Raw genomic sequence first — 27,767 nt, forward strand, 5'->3', positions numbered from 1 at the left:
CTCAGTTTCAGAGAGAGCAGAGGCGCAATGCACCGAGCTGTGACACAACTGCTGCCAGAATGCCACCTAGAAGGAAAAGCCTGACCCATGAGAGGTTCTCATGTACTGGCAGGGGTAGAACTGCCAGAAGAGTAACCCTGCCCAAAAGCTGCATGGTCCTGCTGCACAGCTGGGGTCCAGAAAGCCCTGGTGGGGCTGGGAGTGCAGCGGGCCCACGCTCACTCCTGCAGACAAACACGCCAGCCTCAGGCAGACAAAGGCTTTGATAGTTCTCTGCTACTCATGCAAAACACCACTGGCATATGCTCTTAAATGCACTTCCCCATTTGGTTTGGAGCTTCAAAAACCGCTAGGCTGACATTAACAATGAAAAAAAAGTAATTCCACCCCCTCCTCTTTCTGAATTTAGAATGATAAAGGACCAACAGTTATGTCTGGAGCAGGCAAGCAGATATTACACACATCTTGCTTACAAAATGGCTCTGGTTTTCATGAAACAAGTTTATTTTCCTCCCCCAGCCATTGATGAGCACATGACAACCGTATAGAATAAAAGCTCAACTCCTTAGTTCTGCTCACATTCACTCAACATTTGCTCTAATCAATTATCTTATTTCATGCAGTAAGAAAAGAATGAGATTCCTGTTATGCAGCCATAATCAGTTACAGTATGAAGCTGTGTCTGTGGAACATTTCTGATTTTGAAAACTAATCATGTGCTCTGCCATTACATTTCTCTTGTAAAACACTGGGCTTTGACCCAACTTGTTTCTTCCCCCCTGCCCTTTGAAAGCATTGAGGGCACAGCCTTGTCTGAGATCCCACATTCCTTCCCTGCAGAAGCCAGCCAGATTGCACTGCAAAGAACACATTTACTCAGGGAGACAGGATCTGTTTTATCTGTTTTTCTGTTTATTGGAACATAAAAGCAGAAGGGATGTCCCCTGGGAGGCAGACAAAAGAGGACAGGGTGCTGCGTGTGACAGCGGACGGCTGTCGCAGATAAAAGTCGTGTCTTCACACGAAGGGCTCAATGTTGATCTCCAGGACAGAGCAAGGCATGGTGAGCTCAAACTTGGTGATAACATCAGGGTGTACGACTCCAAGTTTCCCAATGCTTTGACCTTTGGCAAAGACCTCAGCACAGCGACCAGGAAAGAAAGCCGTGCCTGTAAAGAAAGTGAGAGAAAAATCAATATTTCTTTGGGCCGGAGGAGTCAATAGGCATTTAACGTGCAGAACAAAGCTTTCAGTATTAAATGGTTCTCTGTGCTGAGATGCTCAGAAGGGGCTCTCACATTCTTGCATTAAGAGTTGTCATGATTGATAGAGAATGAGAAAACAGTGAGTTAAAAATAAAATGTAAAGCCCAAAGCGTGGGCATTTTTCACACTCCAATTGTTTTGACTAAGTTCCTCCTGCAATAGAAATTAGCACAGTTGAGTCAGAGGGTTACTGAAATGAAGAACTTTTGCAGCCTTTAGGCTATTTAACATCTGAAAGTCTCCCACCTTAGTCTGTTTAAAGAAATAAAGCTTGCTGTCATATAAAGGGTAAGCAGGCATGTCACCCTTGTTTGCCTGTCACATAATTAAAAACAACCTGCATTCCTCATCTGGGGAAGAACTTTTTAAGCATTTTTCTGTACACCACAAAACTGTGAAACAATGAACACTCAAAGAAAGCCACAGATCATCTTCCTCGTACCTCCAACCAGGTCCCAGTTTTTAAATGTTACATGGAAGTTTCTTCCTAAAAAAGTAGTTAGATTTGCCATGAAGAACTTGTAGCAGCTGTGCAGACTTTTTCATGGAAAGACTTTCCTACCCAGGAATTTCCCTGTGTGTGGTGGCTCTACCAGCACTGTGTTCAAACTTGTCTATTGCAATTAAACTTGCATGTTTTTGGCCTCTGTCCTGAGGTGAGTGGCATATTTACCTGACAGTCCTTCTAAAAGACAAACCCACACCAGACCAGCCAGTTGCTCCTTCTGAAAGCACCACTTTCCAAATGAGTGTGTGGAAGCAAGGCATGGTGCGTGGGACATCCCGTGAGCAGTGCTGCTGGCACTGCTGTGACATCCAGGGGAAGGGGAGAGGATGAAACAAGGCCACTGAACCCTACATATTCTGAATCCTCAGAAAGCTCTTCCACCCTGTTGTTAATGCTGTTGCCTTCAGTGTCCTCTGCAAAAGGATCACAAGAATTTCCCGACAGCAACTTACTCTCTGGTTCCACCAAATGCTACTTAAGGTTCAGGATCAGCCCAGGACATTTTACTGTGTGTACAAGAAGCTACTTAAAAAGGCAATAATGTCCAAATGAACCTCAAACCTCAGGAGCATTTTCATGATACTCTGATCACTGGTGGTCAAGCCCAGAAATATTCTCTGTTAGCTCCCCACTGGAAATAATTCATTTAAGAAGTGTCTCCTATGAGATTTGTAGTTGTAACTTGCAGTTACAAGAACAGCAATTAGGTCTTTTTCTTGCCAGACTTGTTGCAAGTGCAAATTAACTTCCATGTCCACTCCAATTTTGGTCACCTTTTGAAATCTGACCACAGTAATATATGACCACAGTAACATTGCTTAAAGGCTGTTTTTAAAATATCCAGAAGCAGAATATTTTAAATCATCCAGTTCCAGTCTTAGCTACAAGCACAAATTGACTACTTACACTGGATGTACAACAGTGAAATTACCTCACCCTGGATGCTACTGGCACATGATTCCAGCCAAAGAGTCACTTGCCACTGCCAGGCTGCACTATTCAAAATAAGATTAAACAAATTTAGAAAAGAGTCAAATGTCACACATACAGATCACTCTGCAGATTGTGGGTGAAAACATAACCTAAAAATAAAGTTGGCTTTTACTTAGTGGCAAAGGCTTTCCTATTTGTAAATAATGCTGGTATTGTACCAAAGATATGAGCAGCAAACAGAGACTTTCTTTTAGACACTTGACTGTAAGCTTGAACTGGCACAAGAGCATGAGCCAAGCAGTTCATAGTGGTACCCCTCTATAAATCTATAGGAAAAAAAGAGCTTTGACAATAGGGTCAATTAAAAATCTGAGTCTGACTCGTCTGTTCTTCTGAGCTTCCTTCTGTGTAGTCTTGGGAAAGTTATTTTATCTTCTTGCACATCTAGAGCCAGTTATGTCATGAGACATAATTATTTTTAAACTTGTTGTAGCTATCTGATGGGGTCTAAAATAATACTGGACTCAATCTAACAAGGGCAGTTTCCCAGATCTGTGCCACTTCCCATTGTGTGAGACAAATGCTGTTTTCATACACAACAAATGCTCTGCTATCCATCACCAGTTGTTGGTCTCCCAGTCCCAGTGAGTTCCAAACATGCTGCTCCAGGCCATGGTTAGACACTGAGCAGAATTTTCCATCTCATGCAGCAACTGATGCTGGACCATGATGTTACTTTTCTTTGCACTTCCTTGCAGCAAAGAGGGAAATATATAATTAATATCAAGGGGGAATATTTAGGTCCCTAAAGCACAGGAAATGGGATCTTCGAACAACATCTCAATTTCTAGTTAAGCTGACCCTGAAATGCTGGCTGCTTCACAGGGCAGTCACCAGTGTGCCCCATGCTCTGCAGACATGGCAGTTGCAGGGCACAATGCTGTGGCTGGAAAAGATCAGACAATAAGCAAATAAAAATGAAGGAACCTGTTAAAAACTTTAGAGCCCCCATCTGTCCAGCCAACACATGGCTCTTGCACCAAAGAAACATGAGCTGAGAAACAGGTTTACAGAGAGTTTATGAACTCTGGTTCATAATGGAATCATTATTATGGTAATTGGCTGCACTACAGAATGCTTCAAAGTATATTCCTGCCTGCCAAAAGGGCCTCCAGACTGCATCCCTCAGGGGGGCTCTAAAGCCTTCCTCATCTTAGTGACTCTTCCTTTGACCACACAGGTGGTAAGGGAAGGAGGTTGGATGATGCATTGGACTGGGTGCTCCTTGTGCCTCTGCCATGGAACTAGAATTTGGAGCAAATGTAAAGTCCAGGTTAAAAAATTCAGACATTGAAAGGGAAGCAAAGAAGGAAAAAAAAAAAATCTCAGAAGAAACGTGAAAAACCTGAGCAGAAAGGGGGAAAGAGAAACAACCATTTGCAGCTGGGGGAGAGCTTTGACCAACCACAAGCATAAAAGGAGACCTGAGCTAGAGGAACCTGCTGTGCTGAGGCAAGACACAGGCTGCAGGAGGACCTGAGAAACCCATGGAGCAGGGCAGCAAACCAGGAGGGTCATCAAAATAACCAGGAAACAAAGGTAAGGACTCTTTTCATCTGAATTTTGTGTTTCTGATATTATCAAGTAAATAACAATGATGGTTAGGGCTTCTAACAAAGCTTGTGTTATGGGCTGGGCAGTGTTGTGTGACTTCAACTCTTGAAGTAGAGTCTTCAGAGTGAGAGTCAAGGCTGTATGAAAGAGATGTGCTGAAGCTACTTGCACACATGAGAAGTCAGCAAAAAATGCATACACTGTTACTTTCTTTGTGTAAGTCACACCAGAATCTGAAGCCCAGTACTCTAAAGCTTCATCAAAGCATTCCAAAAGGAGGTTTTCCAGAATCATTGGCAGCTGTGACCTGCAGCTTTTGAGCAGTTCACCATAGTGTGTCCTGCCTGTCTATGCAGTATCATCCAAGAATAGCATGGGTGTGAAGAACATGGCTGTCCCCAAGAAACTGTCCCTGGTCAGGGAGGCACAAAATCACACCTGGAGGCCCCACTCTGAGCAGGTGTGTTAGGAAGAGATTGTGTTTGCTGCTTGTGCAATTATCCTGACAGGCTGCTCTTGTAGCTGCAACTGGTTGGTTGTACCATCAACTACATTGAGAGTCAAAATTAATTTAAAAATTGTAGTTTACTGTAACTTCTGTTTTAAGCTAACAGATTTATCCCTCTTGACATAGTAAATCCTTTCTGCTCTGCACACAAACTTACATAAACTTCACCTTGAAATCTTGTCAGAGATTGTATTGTCCTTGCTGATAGAGACCCAGACAATGCCAGAGGAAGCCTGAAGGTGTAGCAGTGGAAATCCACCTCTTAATATGTCAGGTGTGTAAGTGGTAGTTAGGAGAAGGGGTGGGGTGAAATCCAATACACCTTCCTAAAGAAGGGATGCCAAAGCCAGCCCTGTCTTATGCTGACACACTACCTGCAAGGGAAAGACAAAAGCTACTTCTCGTGGCTGCAAGTAAGAATTTAATTTCTGATGTTCAGTGATGTAGAAGTAATACCTTTAATTAAAGCTTCTGTAGCATGTCCTCAAAATCCATAATTGCCTTTCTGTATTCAGGCAACAGGGCCACTTTGATTGCTTTGGGGTAATTCTTTGGCCAATAATCCAACAGAGCATGTAGTCTTTAGCACATTTTCTGGCTAATTGACCCTCAAAGGGCTCCAAGTTCCCTGCACTCTTTGTTGTCAAACACCTTGGACAGTTTCTTTACCTTACTCTCCCTTCCTTTCAAAAAGAAATAGATTAAAGCTGTATTATAAGCCTGCAGTTGCACTAAGCCTTCAAACCCACTTGTTTGTTCCTGTAATTTGAAGGAACACTGGAAGCTGAAGCTTAGGAAGGTAACAGAGCAGAGCTTATTTGGCTGCAGTAGTCTTTCATCTTAATTCTCCTCCCTTTAGTGACTCCAGCTTCCCTTTCACTACCTCACCCCAACTCACCTGGGGAAGTACTTTTCCTGTGTTACACTGGATGGAATTTCATTTTGTGAGGTTAGGTTGGTTTTAGGACCAAGTTCTTCACACTTTGGACTGATTTCCTTCTTTTGGCAGATAATGCAAATCAAATGCAGAGTCAGGGGGTACTGTCAGCCTGGGCAGTGTGTTAAGAGGCAGCCCCCTCTTTCTGCCCATAAACACAGCACAGAAAGGCTCCCAGAACCTTATGCAAGCCAACAACAAGCTCAAAACCAGATCTTGTCGTGGAATGATTTACCTTCAGCTAATTCTTAAAATCACAGACATCTCAAATCTTTGGAACATACTGAGAGACCAACTGTTCTCATAAGTTGCACATTGTCAGCAGTTCTTCTCCCTTATATTCTCAAGCCCAGAAAAAACATACTTTGGGATCAGTTGGATATTTGTCATCTTTAATCTCTTGATTTGTAAATCCTGACTAAAGCTGTGACAGAACAATTGCCATTTCCCCCAGATCACACCTAATTGTAGTGACACACCAGGAAATTCAAATTAGTACAATTAAATGTAAGGCATGTGCCTTAATTACCCCTCTCAAGAAAATAAATAACACTTGACAAAAATCACAGAATCAATATCTGTGTGATGTGAATGAATATGTCCTTGTCTAAAGGGCATCTTCCATTCTAATCTCTTCCTCTGTTTTTCCAAAAGCCTCCTCATACAGGGCACAGCAGAACAGGGTAAAGTGACAATCAATTCTTTACCTGGACTGCTACACCGGATATCCAAAAATAGAGTCCAGGATTAGAGTCCTTGTGCAGACAATAAGGCTGGGAACACAGAGAATCATCCACAGATTTGCACTGGTCAGTCAGTAAATCATCTTCTCTTATTACAACTAAGTCAATGGCTGAGTTCTTATTAATTTGTATTTGAGGGAGGGTGTGAGGAAAACTAACTCTTCTATTTCATAAAAACCCTCCTATACAACCCTATAAGCCGGATTTGTTTTTCCTTCTTGCTATGGAATGTCCCAGGAGCTTTAACAGAGGTTGTTTGGTGTTGCTGGATGTCAGAAAGTGGTTCAAGAATGCAGTAGGTTTGAGGCACCTCTTTATTCACCTGTGTTAGCCTCACACACTTAAAATTATCTGGGTAAAATCATTGTGTTCCTGCCTTTCCTAATAGAAGGTATACTTGGGTGGATGATGAGGCTAAGGAATGCAGGTATTTGGGGTTCTCTTATTAAATGCTGCATGCAGGAAAAAAAAAATCTAGAAAGAAATCTATCAAATTCCATGTATTTCCCTAGAAATCAGTATTTGTGTATAATACTCAAAAATTTGCCTTTGTGGGGCAGTTGTGAGAAACAGCAACTCCCCACTGGAATTTAGTTGCTTTGCAGAGTTACCATTGCACAGCTAATCTTTGCTATTAGGCTGGTTTATCTGATTTATCCACATTTATCTGAAACATAATATTTTGTCTAAAAGTCGCAACTTAAGCTGATATTATGTCACAGCTATTTTGTCTATAAAACTAAGGAATTCCTAATCCCAAATAAAGCTCACTTTTTTTTAAAAAGAGAAGTTTTGCTATTTCACTTGAGTTAGATAACACAAAGCTTTGAATATTAAAAAACTTAATTTATTTGTGTCCTGTGAGTGCTTTTATCACTCTTTGGATATCTAAAGGAATGATTCATCCTTGCAAACAACAGAATCTGTCAGAAACTAGGATACAATAAGCCATATGCTTTCTGGCAGGGGATATAACACACTCTGTGTGCACAGCAAGGCAGCAGGTTTTAGCTTGTTAGGCTCTGCTTTCATACAGGCACTGGAGAATAACAAGAACCAGCACTAAGCCAGGCTGCAAGTCTACTTTAGTGTGTCACATTTTGTTTGCAAGTTGTTTATTCACTCCTGTCCTAGATCAAGCTGCCCTCCTCTCCCAGCGACTCGACTGAGATAACCAAGAGCCACCTCATGTTGTGCTTTCACAGCTCTCCCATTTCATGCCTTTCAGAAAACAACTTGACAAACTGGCATGGAATAATACATCCTTAAACAATGAATCTCAGCAGTCACTGCAACTGTTCATCACTTAGTTTTAGCAACTAAGGCTTGTGTTGCAAAGCAATGCCTCGTGGCTCCAGCAGGAACAGAAATGCCTGAGCTGAGGGTGAGCCCAGCATTTATCTGTGTATCTGCTCATTTCTAACACATGCACCACAAGCAAAGATAAAGTCAGTTCCTCCACCATGGGCAACAGGTAGCTTTAAAGCTTGCCTTCACACTAATCTAAACATTTGAGCCAGTATCTTGCAAATTCATGTTTAAAATGTTACTGCAAAAATAAAAAGAAAAAAAAAGGAAGATTAGATTTGAAACACCACCCCTCTGCCTTCATATCAAAGTTGAAAAATCACACCAGACTGAAGAACTGCTAAACCATAAAGTATAAAATCCACATGTTCATATTTGGTGACATTAATATCAGTATGGTAGTGAAAATGAAAGGAGATGCATGCTCAGTCTGCCTCCAGCCACAGCAGGCTGAGCAGATGAGAATGGAATTGAAAGATGGAGCTGTAGGGATGGGCAAATGTAGCATTTCTTCAGAGAAGCCAGAACTTCACCCTGAGAAAGGAGCTCTGCTATTCCTGCTCTTTCTGCTAATGCCTTGGATTAATAATTTGTTTTATAAAGAAGGCTTTGTAATATTGAAAATATAGTTGATGATTAAGAAATAATTCTTTATTTAAAAATGTAAAACGTTGGAAACTACCTAAATCTATAATTATACAACACAAAGCTGTGTCAGACATTTAAAATTCTTGATGCAAGGAAGACTTTTATCTGTTAAGACTTGTTATGATATGTGATTAAAAAAGATAGTTGCCTTTGGGGAGCAAAACCAAAGGAATTAAACTCTGAAGAGGCCTCTCCAGTAAAGGAATAGCAGAAGAGCAAAGAGTTGTCAGGGAGAAGACATTGTCAGCTTGAGCTCAAGGAACACAAATGCTTTAGATGGTTCTGGTTGGCAAAAACTGATAGGAAATGAAAACCCTTAACTGTCAGGAGAAATGTTACTACTCCTTGGAGCAAGCCTAACCTGTCAGAATAAAATGCAATGGGAAGAAAAATATTGTAATCCTTAATAGTTAATGCTTGCAAAAAGAGGCACTAGAAGACAGCTTGACCGTAGAAGATAGCTTCTGACTATTCTGTCTCTTCCCAAACTGACTTAACACCTTTCCTCACAGTGTTTTTGCAGTTGCCATAGATTTTTTTTCCCCCCTCCCACTACAGGACACATAGTTCTAAATTAGTCAATTAAAGAAGAGTTTACCTTCTAAAATAATCTTCTGGATTTGAGAGACTAATACTTCCTTTGTTCTGTAATTGAATTTCTCTTATTTCATATGTGGGGAAAAAAGTGCGTCAAACATAATTTGGTGATGAAAGTTTAAAAGACAAAGAAGTCTAAGCCTGTCAAATCTCTTATTATGGGATACCATACTGTGCTAAAATAATGTACTTTAACTCACACACATTTTTGGGGATAAGGGTTGATGCTTGAAGGGACATTCAAGAAGTTTCAGAGAGGAGCTGAAATGACCACAGGAAAGGAAAAAACCCTTTTCAAACTCATCTCTGAGAGCCTCTTTTTCATATTAAAAATCAACAGTATAACACAAAGCTAAAAAAAGAGACCTATTTCTAAAATCACACCCTGGGTTTTGCCAGAAATTGTGCTGCTTGGCCTACCAGTATCACTTCCAACAGCAAGTCACCTCTGAGGTGTCCAGTGCCAGTGTACTGCCAAATTTTGATAAACCAGATTTATCTGGAGATACTCCAAATACTGTGGACTCTCACTTTGGCTACATCAATAAAATAGGCAACCCTCCTGTTTCATATCTTTCCTGGGTATCTCCTTGGGTATTAATACAGTTAAACTCAAATTTGAGGCATTAACACCAGAGTGGGAAGATACTTGATAGAACAAAAATAAGCTTGGCACGAATTTATAGGGATTTAGTTCCTATAAATCTCAAGTCCTGTATTACAGAAAGGAGAGAGACACCAGAGATAATAGGCAATTAAAGGGACATTAAGTGAGCAGCCACACCTACTTTATTAGATAATTTAATGCAATATTAAGTGGTTAGAACTGTTCTTCATGTAACTAAGTTCCCTTGATACTACAGAAAAATTGAGAGAAAAGGATGAGAAATTAATCAGATCTCAAAGTAGTGGCCAACACTGGAAAAGCAACAAGAGCTAGTGACAAACATCCAAATTTGTGAGATGATTTATAATTAAGCTATTTTAATGATCACTGCTGGTGCTTCTGAAACCTCTTGCAGAATTAGGGTAATACATTTAAAAGTACTAAAATGAGTCAGATTTTTAATAAAAAGCACCTGTTCTTACCTCTCACTATTCATTCATTAAGCTGTCTGGGAGGTAGGGAGGGGACTAAACAGAGAAACAGTGGAAGATCTTCAAGAACAATTTATTTGATAAATGAGTACTAGCAGTTTCATAATAAAAAAGAACAATGTTTTTGTCCAAAACTCTATCCATATTTAGTGCTGAAATGAAAGTGGTCAAAAATCAGAAAGTTCCTTAGAGAGAAAAATGAGAGAAATAATTTGCAGTTCAGAAAACGTGATTACTAACAGTGGTTGAAATTCATCAAGGAACTGAAAAAATTAGGAAAGATTGATTACTGGCTGCAGTAAAGACAGCATTTTAAAAAGACTTAAGAATATTGGAAACCAATTGTAGGTAAAGTACTTTCATTTACTAACATGACTGGCTAAAGATACAGAAGTGTAGCAAGTTTTAAATGTATGTTTGTTTACATCTAGGGTGGGGGGGAGGTATTATTGAGTAGAATGAAGTGTTGTCCAGTCCACTGAAACAATGAAGAATATGTCTGGTTACATCTACCAGGATTAGGATGTTTCCAAAGCACCAGGAGTCTCAGGCATCAGAACTGTGGTGCACTTCTCAGAGCAAATATCCTGCATGCTCCTGTTAGCTTGGACTTCCATTACTGGAAATTCAGCAGTACTAGAAAAATGCTAATGTGGTGCCAGTATTCCAAGGTGGATGATCTAAATTGATCCTTGGTGTTAAAAAAAATTATGGAGAACTGGCAAAAGTGAAACTAGCAGGAGTGGAATACAGTGAATTACCAGCTGACGTATTTTATTAAGAATGAATGTTTTCAAACAAATGTGATTATCCACAAACTTGTAATTTGAAAGACTGTGCAATGGCACCTGTAAGAATGCCAATTAAGTGGATTAAGAATTGTCTGATACCTCCCAGTATGTCAGAAATGATCTATGGAGGCCTGGTAAAATTGGCACATTTCCTTTAGTTATCTATGAGTAAATAGACAATTACTGACATTTGTGACCAATGCAATGGCTGCCAAGACAGGCAGCTGAAAGGCCAGGATTGCCATTAAGAGCAATCAAGCTACAGTTTCTTAAAATAAGGCAGTTATTAACAATGCCAAGCTCAATATAACATCTGCATATAGCTCAGTCTTCCAATTTAAGCTGATCACTAGAGATAAATGCTGCAGCTCAATTCCATACCTCTAACTTGGAATTAGTCCCAGACTTCCCTCCTCTTGTCTTGTGAATTGAGGTTCATGGTCTAAATCATCTTTTAAAGTTGTTTATTGTGTAATTATTACTATAAAAGCCAATGTTTATTGATGTTCTTAGTTATGGAGATAACTATTACACCTCTAATTTCACAGCTGAACCTTACTAAATGGGAAGCTATTACTATGATTTACTGTGGAATTAAAATTTTCTACACTTCACCACACCTTTCATTTAATTAAATAAGGGCAGTAAAAAGAAGGGAGTACAACTTCTGTTTTGTTGTTTTGTTTTTTTTTTTAAGACAACTGTCAGTTAGTGAATGAAGCAGGAGTTAGTATGCATTTATTGTGTACACATTTCACACTGAACACAAACACGCTGACCTGCCAGCTTTGCTAAGTTGATCATTACCTTAAAAGAATGAATGGCATGAACATTTAGTAAAAAAACCAAAACAAAACATTAATAAATTCAAGTGGTAGCTGAAATCCCTGAGAATCGATACTGTAGAGAAAGGAAGCTCCTATTACAAGCTGATTGTCTTTAGGAGTTGCTTGTTTTTATGAGATTGCTATTTCAACTTTGTCATGGAGGACACTGGGGCAGACAGGGGAGCAGCAGCCATGCACAAATTATCTGTAACATTTTCTGTAAACCTGTCAAGTTGTTTCATTTTGATAAAACAGGGATATTACCTTCCCTTTTCAAACAGTTTGTGCTTTCTTAAATTCCATGTGCAAAGTATTGAGACTCCTGTAAGGTACTGCTAAACCAGGGGTTTCTTCCTTAAATAGGGACTCTTAATTGTTACATTAGGAGTGAAGATAATTACACCTTCCACTTCACACCACTCCTTTGAAGGCTGTGATACATAATCCACTGTCAGGATTTCCTAAGACCTTCTTTATTCTTTTCAGCCTAAGTAAGGCTTTACCATGGACCCAAACCCCATGATTAACATCACCTCCTGTGATTGTTGTCCTGATCTCTGGAAGAAAACTGTCACCTCAGATGGTCTTGCAAAAGCACAAGATCACTAAAATATTGCAGAAAACACATCCATTCCTGAATAAAACTTGAAATTAAGAATATCTTCCAATATAATAATGCCTCTAGTTTTCAGTTCAAGGGAATTGAAACCAATAAAAGTGAACTAAAAATTAAATATTTTTATGAAATTACCTGAAAACATATAAATAAATTTGTCTCTTTCTACCTGTAATTTTATGTTTTAAAAATTGTTTACCTTCTAATCATACACATCCACACTGATATTTTATTAATGGTGTGGAATGGTTAAATCTCAAAAATTTAATATTTTTTTTTATTATGGAGAACATACAAGTTTGAGGATTGATCATATTTTTCCTATCTATATTTGATTATGGATGCCTATGCCATAAAAGAAAGAGAAAATCCAGAATGCTTTTCTAGGCCAGCAGGATTCACTGTCTAAAACTTAATTTTGTGCATTTTAAAGCAATGGGGAACATTTCAGACTTCTGCCCTTAGAACTTTAATTTTGTTTAGTGGCAATAAGAAGGTTCCATTAGTAACTTTCTTAAAAGTAGAAGGCATTGAGTATCAAATGTATGTTGAAATCCTCAAATTCAGTCGGTCAAAAGCCTCTCTTCCTTAAGGCTGCTCTAAGCAGCTCTTCTCCATTTATTAACTAGCTCAGATTACACCAAAGCACAGTGCAAAGGCCAGGGGAACATCACAATTTCACCCATATTTTCTAGCATCTGTACTTTTTTTCCCAGGTGTTGCTAGAGAGGCAAAACCACTCTGACCTTAAGGTCAAATCACAGGGCACTGAGGTGTTGGCAGAACAGAAGGAGCTCAAATATCCATCACTGCACATATGGACCAAGCAGGACTGGAGCACAGGCATTTCATTTTCCAGAGGGAACTTGGAAAAGTGTCAAATATGTGCCCAACGCATCTCTATCTGTTCTCTACTGCTCACTTAAAGCTAGATTTTATTCCCTGTATTGTTTTTCAGTAATCAGTGGAACTATTTTAATCTATCTACTATTTAAAAAGTTACACAAGGAGTAAAAACAACTGGTCTAAACCCTACCTTTACACTGTGTTGCTTACTGGTCTCAAGCTTTGTTTAAGATTATGGACAGAGACAATACCTCTAAATCTCTCTAAACCAGAGCCCTAGGATAAATCTATTTCTCACTGTACAAATTTGTAATTTGGCACAGGCAATAAAACAGCTTCGTGCAGATGCCTCTAAAAATCTGTGCCATGTGTAATGTCATGATTTCAAACCTCTGACGTAACTGGCACTGCTCTTATGAATTATTTCAGCATCCTGAGGTCTCTTTAACATGTTAGGGGGTATGTTTCTTTCTCTGAGCAGTTACCTTATTTCATCATCTCTTGGCATCTCTCTCACACATGCCTAATTGACAAATTGTGAAGGATCTTTTAAGAAACCAAAATTAACAAACAAATAAGCAAACCAGCCACTAAAAAACCTAAACAAAATTCTCCAAATTACCCTGACTTCCAACCATCTCTGCAGTGAAGGTCTCAAGCTAAGCTGGTGCAGTGACACTGCATTTGCTATGGCACCAGAGTATCAGCCATCTGCATTGATAGCAAGGTTAAATTCCAATGTCAAGACAATTGCAAGGAATCCATGTGCCATCCCAGGGAGTTTCTGAATCACTGCTAAAACAGAAAGTAGTAGATTTTTTTTTTTAAACCAAAAGCTACAAACTGCTTGTAATATATTGCACATGACAAAGCATAATCCACCCTCTGCACTAAATGTGTCGTGGAGTAATGTCATGGGAATGCAGGATTTTGAGTGAGCACTGTAAATCTCACAGCATCAGGCATACTCAGCAGCACTAATATCTAGAAATAACTTCTTCCCTATGTTAGGATTATTTGTGAGGCCCTTTTCCAGTTTCTTGAAACTGGCTGTCATGTTACAACACAATATAAAACACTTGCCAATATTTTTCAGTACTAAAGTAAACTCTTGACAGGTCTATTCAAAAACCAGCTACAGAAGAATTTGGAATAGGAATAGAACATTTCAGTTTGACTTCAATGGCAGCTGAGTACCCAACTCCTAGGGGCTCTTCCTAACTCCCCACTACCACACCCCCCTTTGCTATGACATGTTCTGTGCTTGATAGAATTAGAACCAGAAGTATAATTGTATTAAACATTCTTCTGATCAACCTGGGCATCCTATTAACAATATTCTAACAAACCTATTGAGAGTCTGCCCAAATAATACTGAGCAAAACAGTACTTTCTCAAAAAAAGCATCAATATGTCTGACACAAGTGTGCACTGAAGTGCCAGAAGAACACTTAGCTCAAGTGTTCTGTCTGGCATCCTGGCAGCACACTGCAGAACAGGGAGACACCCAACTTACTTTCATTACAGTTCTAGGAACAGCAGAGTTAGGTCAGGCTGCCAGGGACCCTGTGTCAGTGCCACTGTTCCAGGAAGTGCAGAATGGAGGCACTTCTTCAAGCTGAGTCAGTTTGAGCAGTGTCTCATATCTCTGAACACCACTGCATGACATGTAAGGAGAATCACAGCTGCCATCCCTGTGGCCGTGCTTTTCTGTTCTGTATTTTCTACACTGTTATTTTAGGTAGCAGAATGGATGAGTTGCTGCTGCTCTCTTCCATCAACCTGTATTCTGGCATTGAAGGAATCAGGTCAGCCTGCTTGCTTTCTCTCTTACATGCACATACACAGAGGAGATTCTACATTTAAGAATGTTATTTTTAATTCATGTGCAGCTCACCCTGTATGGAGAAGAGGGATGTTATACAACTATCTAAGCAGCAGGGTCAGTCTCAAAGACAGCAGCTCTTTGAATCAAAGATATATATAAGGCATATATCTTCACATGAATGTATAAATAAAAGATACCTATTAAAAAAAAAAAACCCGAAACAAAACTATAGATAAAGCTAGAAACCAAAAGTTAAAGTGTAAGAAGTTGCCTTTTCCAGCTCTGTTAGCCAAGGAGAATACAGTGGGTGTCTGGCATACTCATCAGTTCAGTGAATTCCTGTGCACCCTATTGCCATCAGCAGATTAAATCATATTAAACAGCTCATGGCATATGCTGTATTATAAGTTCCCTTAAAAAGCTGTAAACTCACAGAGTACATTAAGATACTCAGGGCAGCTCACAGAAAGATAACAACCCCATTTTACAATCAGTGAATGGAAACAATGCCTTTTCACTATCATCATGCTGCAATATGACAGCACGCATAATGATATTAACCCTTAGTGTGTACTGCTGAGAACAACCAAAAATTCTCCTCAGATTGTAGGGGAACATTTAAGTTCCACAAACACCTCTGCTGTAGAATGTAGTTCTTTCTTTCTTACCTTCAGCTGCCTTGATGGTGTAGCCATTCTCTTCATTTGGTGGTACTTCCAGGACCTGCATGACTCTGTCCAGTAAACCATGGATGATCTCAAAGCCTGGGCTTTTGTTGTAATAAATAGCACATAAATGTCTGTAGTTTCTTGCCCCTACATCTGCAGAAGAAGGAAGCAATTATGTTACCTGGGAAACTTCATCACACTTCTAACTAACCTTGCCTTTTGTATCACTTTTCTTCTGCTGTCCTGTGAGGTACTTGTGGCTGGAAGGAGAAATAAGCATGTAAAATGGCTTCTCTGACAGACTGTCATGTAGCTGAGGAAATAATGGAATTTCTTTAACCCACTGGACTCTCAGAGTCAGAAATGTAAAGAAAGATTTAAAGTATCTTATGCCTTGAGCAGGAAAAAGGGTTGCTACATTGCATTCAAGGATCTTGTATGCAATGACAGGTACCAAGCGTAAAGCTAAGTGCTAAAGAAATGTAAAACAGACAAGCCAAAATGCAAATACCTAGTAGGCATGGAGAAGCTTATGATGCTGGTGGGAAAGCTAAATATTTATAGAACTCAGCTGTAGAACAACTGCCAGCACAAAACAATCAGCCCACAACCTGAAATTAGTTGTAATAATGTTAACATGGTGATCTGTGAATAGATCTCTGTGAAAATTCACAAAGGTTCCCAAATCACAACTGATGCTTCTGGGATCATCTCAGACATCCCTTCAACCAAGTGATTATGAAAAATGTGCTACACTGCACAAACCCAAGACAGTGACATACATATCTCCCACTATGGACAATTCCTTAAGTCAAACCCCTACCTTACACTTTCTGACATTACTTATTTCAGCAAAATGTGTTTCCCTTTTTATTGAATTTTCAGAATGAGTATGTAGTAGCATGTTGTTACACTTGTTCCTTGAGGCTACCCCACTGCAATGCACACTGTCTAGGATTAGTGGGACTTGTGAGGCTTTACTAATCATGGGTTTCAGCACTTTGATCAAGTCAACAGGAAGCAAGCTCAAAAAAACAAGAAAAAAGGAAAGGATTTTTCAGGTAGCATAGAATTAAGCAATGAAACTTGTTCACCACAGGAGTTTGTGGATGCCAGGAGTTTGCACAGCTCTGAGGAGGCAGATGGAGTCCATAGCTGATAAATCCATTGCTTGTAACTACAAAGAACCACATTTATGCTGGGAAATCCCTGAGCTGCTCCTGGCCATAGAGCAGGGGAGCCCTCTGGCAGCATTACCCACTTCTACCTCAGAAGCTCTCCTGCTTTTGCTCTGGCAAGCACTTCTAGCAGGAGTTACAGCCAGGGCATTAACCTACCACATGAGAAATTAGAGATTGAATGAAATTTACATCTTGTTTATTTGCTCCAGCTAAACATTTAGTGACAAAAAAATCTGTCAGGAACTAAACAGGAAAACATTTGAGTGACCAGAAATATACAGGTTAAACCAGACAGTAAAACACAGGAGCAGAGCCTAGACACAAGATAAAAGCTCAGCCTTTTAGAGACAGAAGTAATTCAAAATTTCTAGGATAGCTACTCAGTACCACAGCTGCAAGTTCTCTCATCAGTCACTGAAAGCTGAACTTACTGTGGCAGTAAGTCTGTAATTTGTCACTCAATGTTTTTTTTTCCTGTCATTATAATAATGTGCAGTGTTAAATGATGCTGAAGAGTCTAATCCTGAAGTTAAAAAGGCAGCACAGGAAACTACAGGAGAAAAATATCAATAAATGCAGTGTCTGGTTTTGGGTCTTTTGAGCACTCTGGTTGCTCTGTGTGGGTGTCACATGTGTCTCTGTTTCCCAGCTCTACTAAGATACCAACAAGTAATGCAGTCATAGATGGTCAATAATTTATTTTCATGTTATATTGAGCAACAGAATAGAAAAAAAATATTTTTCCTTCCCTAAGACAGCATGTTCTTTGGACTAGAGCTTCAGTAGAATGGTTTATTTTATTTTTTTTAATGAGTAATTATGGTAGCACATTTTGTGACAACTCTCTGAATTTTAATTTCATTATTATTAAGATAGTCAGTGGTGCCTTCAAAGCAGAGTTCTTAACTAAAGCATCAGAAACAAAGATACACAACATTTTTTATACTTCATGTTTTAAATTTTAGGAGTCTTTGGTAAAGGAAAGGTTGTTTTTTTCAAGTGTTATAAAACTTACTCCTTTACAGAGTTCTATCACAACAGAGGAAGTTCATTCACCACAAGTGATAGGAAGGAAAAAAAAGATATTGGGAATTGTAGGCAAAAGCTGGCAGATGTTAGAAGGGCTTCAGTTCTTTATAAGTCACTTAATAGCTCCCATGTCATGCCATGAAACATTTCTATTTTTCAAGTGAGCTTGCCAAGTATGTCAACCCAAATTATACATAAATATATATATGTGTGTATATATTGCTGAAACTTCAAAGCACTTCCTGGGGATGCTGCTGAAAAATAATCCAAAGGATGGGCAGCTGCTTAGGAATATGTGAGCCAAAAGAGTGCAGAGGAACATAAAGCAACGTTGTACGCTGTTCCCTTGCAAATTAGAACTGCTTCAGAAAAATGACCTGGTGATCTGAAAAGGGACACCTGCTCGTGCAAAGTTGTCTTTTAGCCTCCCAAACTATTTTCTGCAGATAACCAACACTTCCAGACAGTCAGAAATATGCTTCAAAAGGTGGCAGCAGCTGTATTCACAGATGATGTAAATTGCGCTAAATGTGTGCAACCATAAGCTTGCCAAATTCTCCAAGATCACTGGTCAGAGGTGATTTTCTAATGGATTAATTTATTTTGTTGTGGTGAGAAAAAGGGCATTCTCTCTTAGGCCTGGTGGTGAAGGTGTTGATTTGCACCCTAAACTAGTGTAACCATCCTACAGAAGTGATTACAGAGTGCTACAAATTACTCACACAAATGCTATAAAACATATTCAAAATCAGCACGTTTCCTTCTGCCCTGAAAAAACCATTTTTGCTCAGATTTGGTTCCATTTAGTTATATTAAATCTGTCACACATTTTGCTAATTTAATACAACAAAACTTTCTGTCAGGTAAGTCTGAAGAGAAATATATTCAGTTCACCTTGGTAAACACAAGTTCTGTGCACTTTATTAGAACCCAGCATGTTTAAAAGAGCTAGGTTCATTTGCACATGGATGACTGCAAGATGCCATTTCAAACACAGTTAATGTCAGTACTCTTTTGACCCATACTTTTGAAATTATTAATTGGGAATTCTGCATGCCAAAATCCTGAAATAATAAAATTAAATTAAGTCAGTCTGATGACATAAGCCTTGTGCAAGAAATCTCATTCCATATGTGAGAGGATAGCCCTACATTTTTTAATATTTGCCTTTCTCCACCACCTCCCCTCTCCAAACTTTTTATTAAGCAAGTTTAATTTTGGAAGTCAGTTTGGGAAAGGCAGTAGCGATTCTAAACACAAGATTAAAACCCATTTCAGATACTGTTCACAGTCTGTAAGGGCTCAGTCCATGAGAGAGCTGCCCAAGAGCAGACTGCACAAAGCTGCTGCCTCAGATGTCTTTGTCTGTTGCAATGATTCTCATCAAGTACACCACAAAATCATTCTTTATAAAACTGTTAAGCAGCCATCCACATAAATGAAAGCTTTCAAAAGCTGCACTTGACAAACCTGAAATAAAAGTAACAATTTAACTCATAAACTTTATAATGCCAGAGTAAATGTGCTCCTTAATCCAAGATACAGTCCAACTCTTGGTTCTAAAGAATGCTGATGCTATTCTGCCATCTGTCCCATGGTTTTTGCATTCTAGCTAACTGCATGCCCAACAAGGAATGAGCTGCACCACCAAACTGTCTGTATTTAATAAAAAAGAGCCTACATGGTTTGCTAAAACTGCTTGTTTTGCTTGGCAAGGCTCTTTTTTCCTTCAAAAAGGAAAAAAGGTAATCTACCAATTAAATTCATCACCAAAGCAATTTACTTGCCATTTTGTTTAGGCCTTATATAAAACTTTGGTTTGCAGATTCAAGATACTTTAAACACCACCACTAAAATCTGAAACCAGATAATGAAGCAACAGAACCATTGCTACCACTGAACTTAATGTCAGCCTTTTTACTGAGGCAAAACTCCATTCAACTCCTCTCATAAGTTGTAGCTTGGGCATTCCTCTCTCAATATACCATAGATAAAGACTTGAATCAGTAAAATTTAAGCAAATTTTTAACATATAAAAAATCTGTTCTTACAGTTCATTATATTGTGATATATTTTTCCAGATAAAGGTAATTTAACATTTTGATTATATACAGGGAAATCAGTGGAAAGAGGCCCCAAAACACAGGAAGGATTTCACTGAAGCTTTTGGAAAGTGAAGAGAGCTGCTTTGCCTGTTTCACCTACAACAATTAAGATTACATGGCCAAGGCAGTCATGCTTTCTTAGCATAGTTGGATGACGTGGAAAGATAAGGACAATATTTTTCTTAATGAGAGAGCAAATTTTATACTGTAGAGCTTTTTATTTATGGATACAGTTTTTTACACAGAATTTTCCATTCTCTACCCTGTATCTCTGCTATCAATCCCATTCTTCATATTAGTTATCAGCTTCTCAGAAAATAATTTGAGAGAACAAATACAAGCAAACCTGTTTAAAGGTGATGGAAAAGGAATTCATGTTGAGACACACTGACACCAAAATCTTCCTCTGAGTAACTGCTCTCTGGGTTAGAATCTGCCTATAAATCAAACCTGCTCTTCCCAGGCTCGAGACATTCTGCTTTCCAGCTGATACAGCCCTGCACATCACTGGAACTGCAGTGGCCTAAACAGGCTCTAGAACTGTAACATGCCTTTGCTATTTCTGCTTTCCAGGGTTTGTGCCACTTGCAAACACTCCCAGCAGGTTGTTTCTCTCATGAGATACATTCCTGATAAGAATATCAATTACATTCCTGATAAGAATACAAAGGAACACAAGATTAAGAGAAAGAAAAATAGGCACATCAACACAAGCAATTTAGAGCAGATTACTTTTTGCTGCAAAATTGTCTTGTGTTTGTGTTTGCAGTTTTTCAGTATCTGTGACAGATTTTAAGGAATATTTAGATGCCTAAAAATAGTTGCAGTGTATCTCCCTGCACTTTTGAGAGAGCAACTAAGATGAACAATGTTTCCTGCCACTCTAAAATCCAGCCTGTAAACCAAGCTCTTAAATCTTGTGCTGTGCACATTAATACAAAACCCCACTGTAGTATAGAATGATTATTATTATGGAAATGCCTAAAATAGGCAAAAGGGAATACAGATTTACTTACTATTACTATTTGGTATGTAAATGTGTTTCCATTATCAAAGATTCTGAGGAACCTTCTCTTCTTACCTGTATTAGGATCTTTTACTACAACATCAGAAATCTCAAAGAGTTTGAGAGGCAAGGGCATCTTTCTGTTGGCAGCAATAGTTTTCAGCAGCCCAGGAAGGAGGGTTGTACGTGCCACCTGCAGGACAAACGGAGATGCTGCACGTCAAATACCTTCCAGAATATCTCGTTTACTTCATTTTTTTTGTTTTGTCCATTCATTAGAAGAATTTAAAAGTAGTCAACTGCAAATACTGCACTTATCTCTTATATTTAAGCAACTTTGATTTAGAATTTTTTAACCTGGAAATGTATATTCTCTCCGTATTCTATATGCTGCATTTTCTCAAAGAGTTTATAAGTGAGCTTAAGTACTGGTACCATTTTACAGGTGGCTGAGTTGCAGTGCAACATAGAAAAAAAGAATACAGAAATTGAAAAAAGTTCCCATAAATTTACTCTCACTTATAATAAAGGCAAATTCTAAGTGCAGTTTTGGAAATATCAAGTGTTATTTAAAATGTTGTCTTTATACTATAGGAAAATGCTATGTAACCCTGCTTAGCAGCACTGCTACTGCAAAGGCCTGCAGTCTTGCAAGAACAGGAGTCTGAAATTGTATCTGGCTAGAGGGGCTGCCATATTTTCTCTTTTTATTCACACTTTATTCTTTGTTGGGGGTACATTCTATATTTCTCACTGTAATCACCATGCTAAATGATAGAAATGAACAGGTGGTAATGGTCTGAACAAGTTCCAACAGTGTCTTGCATGACTGCTGGTTTGTGGTACTAAGTAGAAGGTGTGCAAAACTTCTGTTCTTGAATCTCAGAGCAGCAGAAGACTGTCATCAATATTAGAGATAATATCTAGGAAGGTATTTCAGAAACTCAGAGAAATCAGATGTACTGAAAGTCTTAAGGGAAAAAAACTACAAATCACAAAATACTCATACCTCACAGACTCCTGAAACTTTTCAAAACCTTTCTAAAGTGAGTTTATCTTTGTATTTCCTAGGCTAGAAAGAAAAAAAAAAAGGGGGCATCTAAATTTATGTCCTGGTAAGCTAAAGAAAGCATCTTAAAAAAAACCCACAATGTTCTTGAAAAGAAATATAAAACCTATGGGAACACTCTTTGGTATTTTCAGAATTGTTAAGAATACCATAATTGAGCTCTCACTTTCTGCTCTAGCTAAGATCAAATTATCTAGAAAGAAATATTAAAATACTTCAAGAACATCACAGAATTAAAAAAAAAATCAAAACAAAAACAAGAGTAATAATGATCAGTATTTAAAAAAAAACAACCCAAATGTTTCCTACCCAAAGCTCAGGATGTTTAGAGATTGGCAAGTCTAATAGTTCCTTCTATGCTGAATAGATTTTCTAGATAAGGGAGCTGATTAACCATCTGGGATTTTCTAAAATAAGGCTGTTCAGTTTTGCCATATTCTGACACACAGAGCATGGTACTTTGCTTTCTTGAAAAGCTGATAGTATTTCACAGCAGAAGAGAGATTTCTCAGTGGAGTAACAGAAGATGACACGTTCAGAACATAAATATACAAAACTTTTTAATGCAGGAATTTATAGTTTATAAATTTTATTTCCTTAGTTTATAGTTTATGAATTTCATTTCCTGTAGGTCCCTTTCTTTCCTCTTTAAATACAGAATCCAGGGGAATATTGCTTTCAAAATGTAAATGGCCTCACCTGAAATTCTGCTGTCTTGGGGTTTGCTATGCGCACGGCCTTTGTTGCAGAGATGTCCGTGCGAAGTTTATCTGCAATATCTTCTTGAGAACACTGAAAATGAGACAAAAACCTGTCAAGGTCAAGTGGTTAAAACAGACAGTAAGCCAGTGATGAAATCTGATATCAACAATGAACAATGGAATTGTAGCACTGCTCCATAATATAGCCTCTCACACGTAACACTCATAATACAAATTAAGCCCTAGTCTTAAGACTAAGTAGGCAAACTGGTTTATTTGCAAATGTTAATTACTAAATAAAATAAAGCTGGGTTAAGAAAAAATAAGTAAGTGCTTGTTTAGGCTTCTGTCATGGATTGTTGCCATTTATTTTAAAAACAGGCTCAGATTCTGCAGCCTGACTTGCAGTGGGTGAAGTATTTTATTCTGAAAATAGCTCTTGTAGAGTGACTGGTATTTGTTCTTTCACAAAAAGTAAAACAATCCCTTGATGAACACTTATATACAGTACAGTACTGTCTATGAAAAACAGCTCATATGGCCCAGCTTCAACTTTCAGAGCTGCATAAGATTCTTGTAGTTTGCTCAGTTTTTGGGATTGAAGTGTTTTTAAACCCTGTATTCTAAAGGTGTATTTTTAAGCTAGTTGGTAGAACAATACGCATTCACTTTACCAGGCTCAGCCAATGTCTGTGCACGTACTGCAATAAATGCTACTTCTAAGATCCACACTTCAGATTTCCAGAATTTATAGCTTTATTAGAGTAATAAGGAAACCATAAGCAGATTAGGCATGTAATTGAGGATTTGCCTGTGTACTGCAGTCCCCCAGAAGTGTTCCCTTTGCACTGGCAGCACTCACAAAGTGTGTTGATAGACCAACTGTGAGAAAAATGAGATGATGCCATCTCAAAAAGTGGATTATTGAATAATCATGAAAAAAAAAATCCCAAATAACACAAGGAATGCTGAACTTAGGAGAGAACTGTGTTAAACAGTTTTCAGATGTCTAAATAAAGCATATTACTGTGATTTAACTACATAGATTCTGGCTAAACTGGAGCTCCTCACAGAAGACAATGTTATTGTGTACAAGTGTAATTTGGAACTCTACCCAAGAAACAGATTGAGTGCACAAATACACAAGCAGTGTTTGTCATGTAACACTGGGGTACAGAATGTTGTAGCATAAATTATATCAAAGTCATAAGCCTCACTTAATAAAGTGCTGGGGACACAGCAGAATGTGAGTTTCATCCTGCCACAGCAGAAATACAAATATGAAATGTGATACCATGACACAATGCATGACCTTCAAAAATTCTGCTGTTGCAGTTCATAAAGGTTCTCAGTTGTAGCAATGCAAGATATTAAATATTCCAGACATACTACCTATTTGGTGCTGAAAAAATGAACTATGTGTTCAAAGAATCAAGCAGGAGTGCAGCACTCAAAAATTAATAATGAATTAGGAAATATTAATTTTGGATAATAATATTATTGAATAAAGAAAAAATTTAAAAGCTTGACTATATGTACTGTTTCCTCAACATGTTAGTAACCACAGGCCTGAATGAATACCTCTGTCAGATATTAGCACTGCAGCATAATACTACTTATTGTCCTGGTTACTTGAGTTAATAACCAAATATTAAAACTGGAATATATTTTTTAGAATGAGACCAAATTTTGCTTTTGAAGTTCTGTGAAACCTGAAGGTGTTAAAATTTTATTCAGTCCATTCAAATTACCAAATCTGGTTGCAATAACTGAACTTTTCAACTATCAGAAGTGTTTTAGGAGCCTGAAATGCTGCATCTTGAAATATTTGAGTAAATTAGTAAAAAACAATCTGTGAACAGATCGCTCTCATCTTAAGAGGTTGTGTATTTTCATGGATTTCTACCTCTGGCCATCTAGTAAGTTTTAGGTTCAAGAAGCAGTTGACAAGTTCCACAGAGACTTTAACAGAACATGTGATCATAGCCCCCCATATGCTAAAATGTGCACAAACTGGACATTCAGGCAAAGGCTCTGAGCAGATCTTGCAACAGAAAGGAATTTTTAAATGTACAGTATATTTTCAATAGGTGCCTATGCCAGTCTCCATATATGGACAGTTCCATATGGACAGTTGGAGGGCATAGGAGCATATTTAACTTCTTTGTTTTTAGTAGCAGATCAGGTTCTCTGATCCAGTTCACAGCTAAGGGGTATGGGCAAGTGGCCGTGACAGAGATGTTGTTTCCTACTGTACATTCTATTTTAGCATAACAATCCTGCTGTATAATTTCTATAGTACAAATTATGGCATCAGTTAGTACCACAGTGGTACTTGCTGCTTCACAGTCCTAATTCTCAGTCAAAGACTACTGGCATGGCTGTAACAAGTAATACCTAAACCCAGTGTCACAATGCTATATTTTTTATCTATATTTGTTATCTATATACTATATATCTATTTGTTATCTATATTCAAAATCCTACCTGTAGTGAAATTTACAAAGGCTGCCCCTTTAGTGTCTGTGTGTTGTAACTTCTTTATAGCTATTCTTAAAATAAGCTCTTTGCAGACTGAAATTATCTAATGCAAGGAATCATGGGCAAGTGACAATACTAAAGAAAAATATAGGAACAGGTAAATCTCAATACACTGTAGGAATATCCATCACAAAGTACTACATTGTCATGTTGTTTTTCCAGATTATTGAATTACAATGAATTTCACATCTGGTGACCAGAGTCTTGAGAGAGATTTGCTGTCTTACAATTTCATCCTATCAAGTTAAACTAAAACCAGTCCTTCAGCAGCTATTTCCCTCTCTATACTTAGAACTGCATACCACATTAACAGTGACTCATTTAATTTCTCTGACCTACAAACTCACCAAATATTATACTGTGATTCCAAAGCCCTAGTAAACAATTAGCTGCCAAAACAGTACTGAATGATGCTGGTACATTTATACAATAACATATCCTCAGACCACCCTCTGCAGTTTTGATTGCATCACTGTTCAAACGTGCAATTAAGAAAAATATGAAATCAATGTAATATACCAGGGCAAAAGTGAGTGCTTCAGTGAATCCAGCAGCTGCCAAGTCCACTCTCAGAAGTTCTGTGAACTTATTGAGGGGGAGCTAAAATGAAACAAAACAGTTTTCAGCTTCCATCTAAAAGCATTTTGCTATTCTTTCCCGAGGTGATTCTGCCTGTTACACGATGGTGAATTCACTAGGGAGGGACTATGTTTGTGTGCTTAAAATTTTTGAAAGCATTAGCCAGCTGCCTTTAGGCTTGCCTGAGGAAATGAATCTCCCAATTAGAGATTTAATACGGGCTCCCTACTTAAACCCTGTCTTTTTTCAAGTACCAGCAACCACTGGTCTTAGACTTATTCAAATCAGTGGGGCATCTGTTTTGTATCCCATCCATGGTAAATACTTCTCAAGGCAAAGCATGTCAAAATATTTAATTCCTAGGTTCTGTTTTCCCCAAAGCCCTTCTGGCATGCAGCAGTCATTTACTGACAACAGAGCATTCATTTGAAGGGGCAATCTTACTTGATTAGCTATGGTGTACGTTTTCGGAATCACCATCTGAATGTTGTTATAACCATAAGCTATTGCTGCATCTTCTACGATATCACAGGCATGGATAATGTCTGCTCTGGTAGGAGGGATTTCAATCTCTATATGGTTCCCATTCCCTGTGACGTGTGACTTCAAACACATCCTAGTCAGCAGCTTTGCCAGGCTTGATGGAGTTTCACTGAAACAAAACAAGAGAGTGGTCATTTATGGATTAGGCACTGTATTGACTGCCTTTGTAAAGCAATCAATGTTTTTTTTCTGCATTGCCTCATATCCTGAGCAATCTGCAAGTGCTTTGTGCACTATACACAGACCTAGCATTCAAACAGAACTAGCTCAGAATCTCACTCATGAGATGGTCATTTTCCATTACTTCATAACAGTTGTGTGAAGCCATAAATAGTCATTCATTTTCTCTGAAGCAGGGGACTCTGTTAGAGTCAATCTAATTACCCAAGATAACCCCTGAATTTTTGATAAATTAAAAAAAAAATCACAAAGTCTAAACATTTTTAAAACAATGTAATAATCAATGTCTTCTAGTACCTTTGTCATGGTTAATAAAAACTGTTCTCTTTTGCAGTAACCCACCTGATTCCTACTTTCTTGTTAATGTATTCAGGTTTCACCTTCTCTGTTCGATAGGCCAGCTCCTAAACAGAAAGACCAAGATTTTAAGCACATACAGTGCCTGCCATTTCTACCTAAGAAGATTCAATCTCAGTAATCCAGCTTCTAATTGCCATACTAAAATGATACCCACAGAAGACAAATGTGGAATATTAGGCTATATTTAGCATTCTAAAGTTAACAGGAGTTTTGAAAATATACTCTAGTACGAGATGCAAAAGCTGTTCTTGGTTAAGCTGGAAGGGTGAATGCAGCATGAAATCCCTGTTATTGAAACTTCCGATAATTTCTGATATGTGCAAGTAACAGAGTCCCTGAAAGTTTCTGGTGAGTTCATCCTAAGTCAAAGCCCTAAAGCACAGAATGCTCATGCATGAGATCTCATGGTCTTGTATAGATCAAATGACTTTTAGGAGGAAAAGGAAGGAAAACTTTCTATTTCTTTATTGGCACACAAATACCTACCAGTATTTTACTTAGCAAGTGTGCAGTGTATTTAAGGAAGATATTTTATATGTATTTATGTATTTCATGTTTTTCTAAACTTCTTGATATAAAAATCCTTAAAAACCATAGCATCTGAAACTTGGGGTTTTTTTTTCCTCTATTTTATCTAGGAAGCTGCTTTGGTTACTGCAGAGATTTTCTGTTTTGTTGGATACCTTTTCAGGATTCTACATCTTACCTCTGGTAATTAGAACTGACATTATGAAAAGA

At 38.3% G+C, this 27,767-nt stretch overlaps 1 protein-coding gene across 1 annotated transcript in view; it reads right to left on the reverse strand.

Annotated features, from left to right (window-relative positions):
* Positions 1–890: 890 nt before the first annotated feature.
* The window catches only part of FARSB (phenylalanyl-tRNA synthetase subunit beta), a 36,023-nt gene continuing 9,146 nt past the window's right edge, over positions 891–27,767 (reverse strand). The window contains exons 11-17 of the mRNA XM_021553629.1: positions 27,012–27,073; positions 26,391–26,598; positions 25,887–25,967; positions 22,825–22,917; positions 21,132–21,249; positions 15,736–15,888; positions 891–1,169 (exon numbers count right to left, since the gene is read on the reverse strand). Of these exons, the coding sequence (XP_021409304.1) occupies positions 1,018–1,169; positions 15,736–15,888; positions 21,132–21,249; positions 22,825–22,917; positions 25,887–25,967; positions 26,391–26,598; positions 27,012–27,073 (867 nt within the window). The 3' untranslated portion in view covers positions 891–1,017. The remainder of the gene's footprint in view (positions 1,170–15,735; positions 15,889–21,131; positions 21,250–22,824; positions 22,918–25,886; positions 25,968–26,390; positions 26,599–27,011; positions 27,074–27,767) is intronic.

This window comes from Lonchura striata, chromosome 10 (assembly GCF_046129695.1).
Source record: "Lonchura striata isolate bLonStr1 chromosome 10, bLonStr1.mat, whole genome shotgun sequence".
In the NCBI taxonomy this organism is placed as follows: Eukaryota; Metazoa; Chordata; class Aves; order Passeriformes; family Estrildidae; genus Lonchura; species Lonchura striata.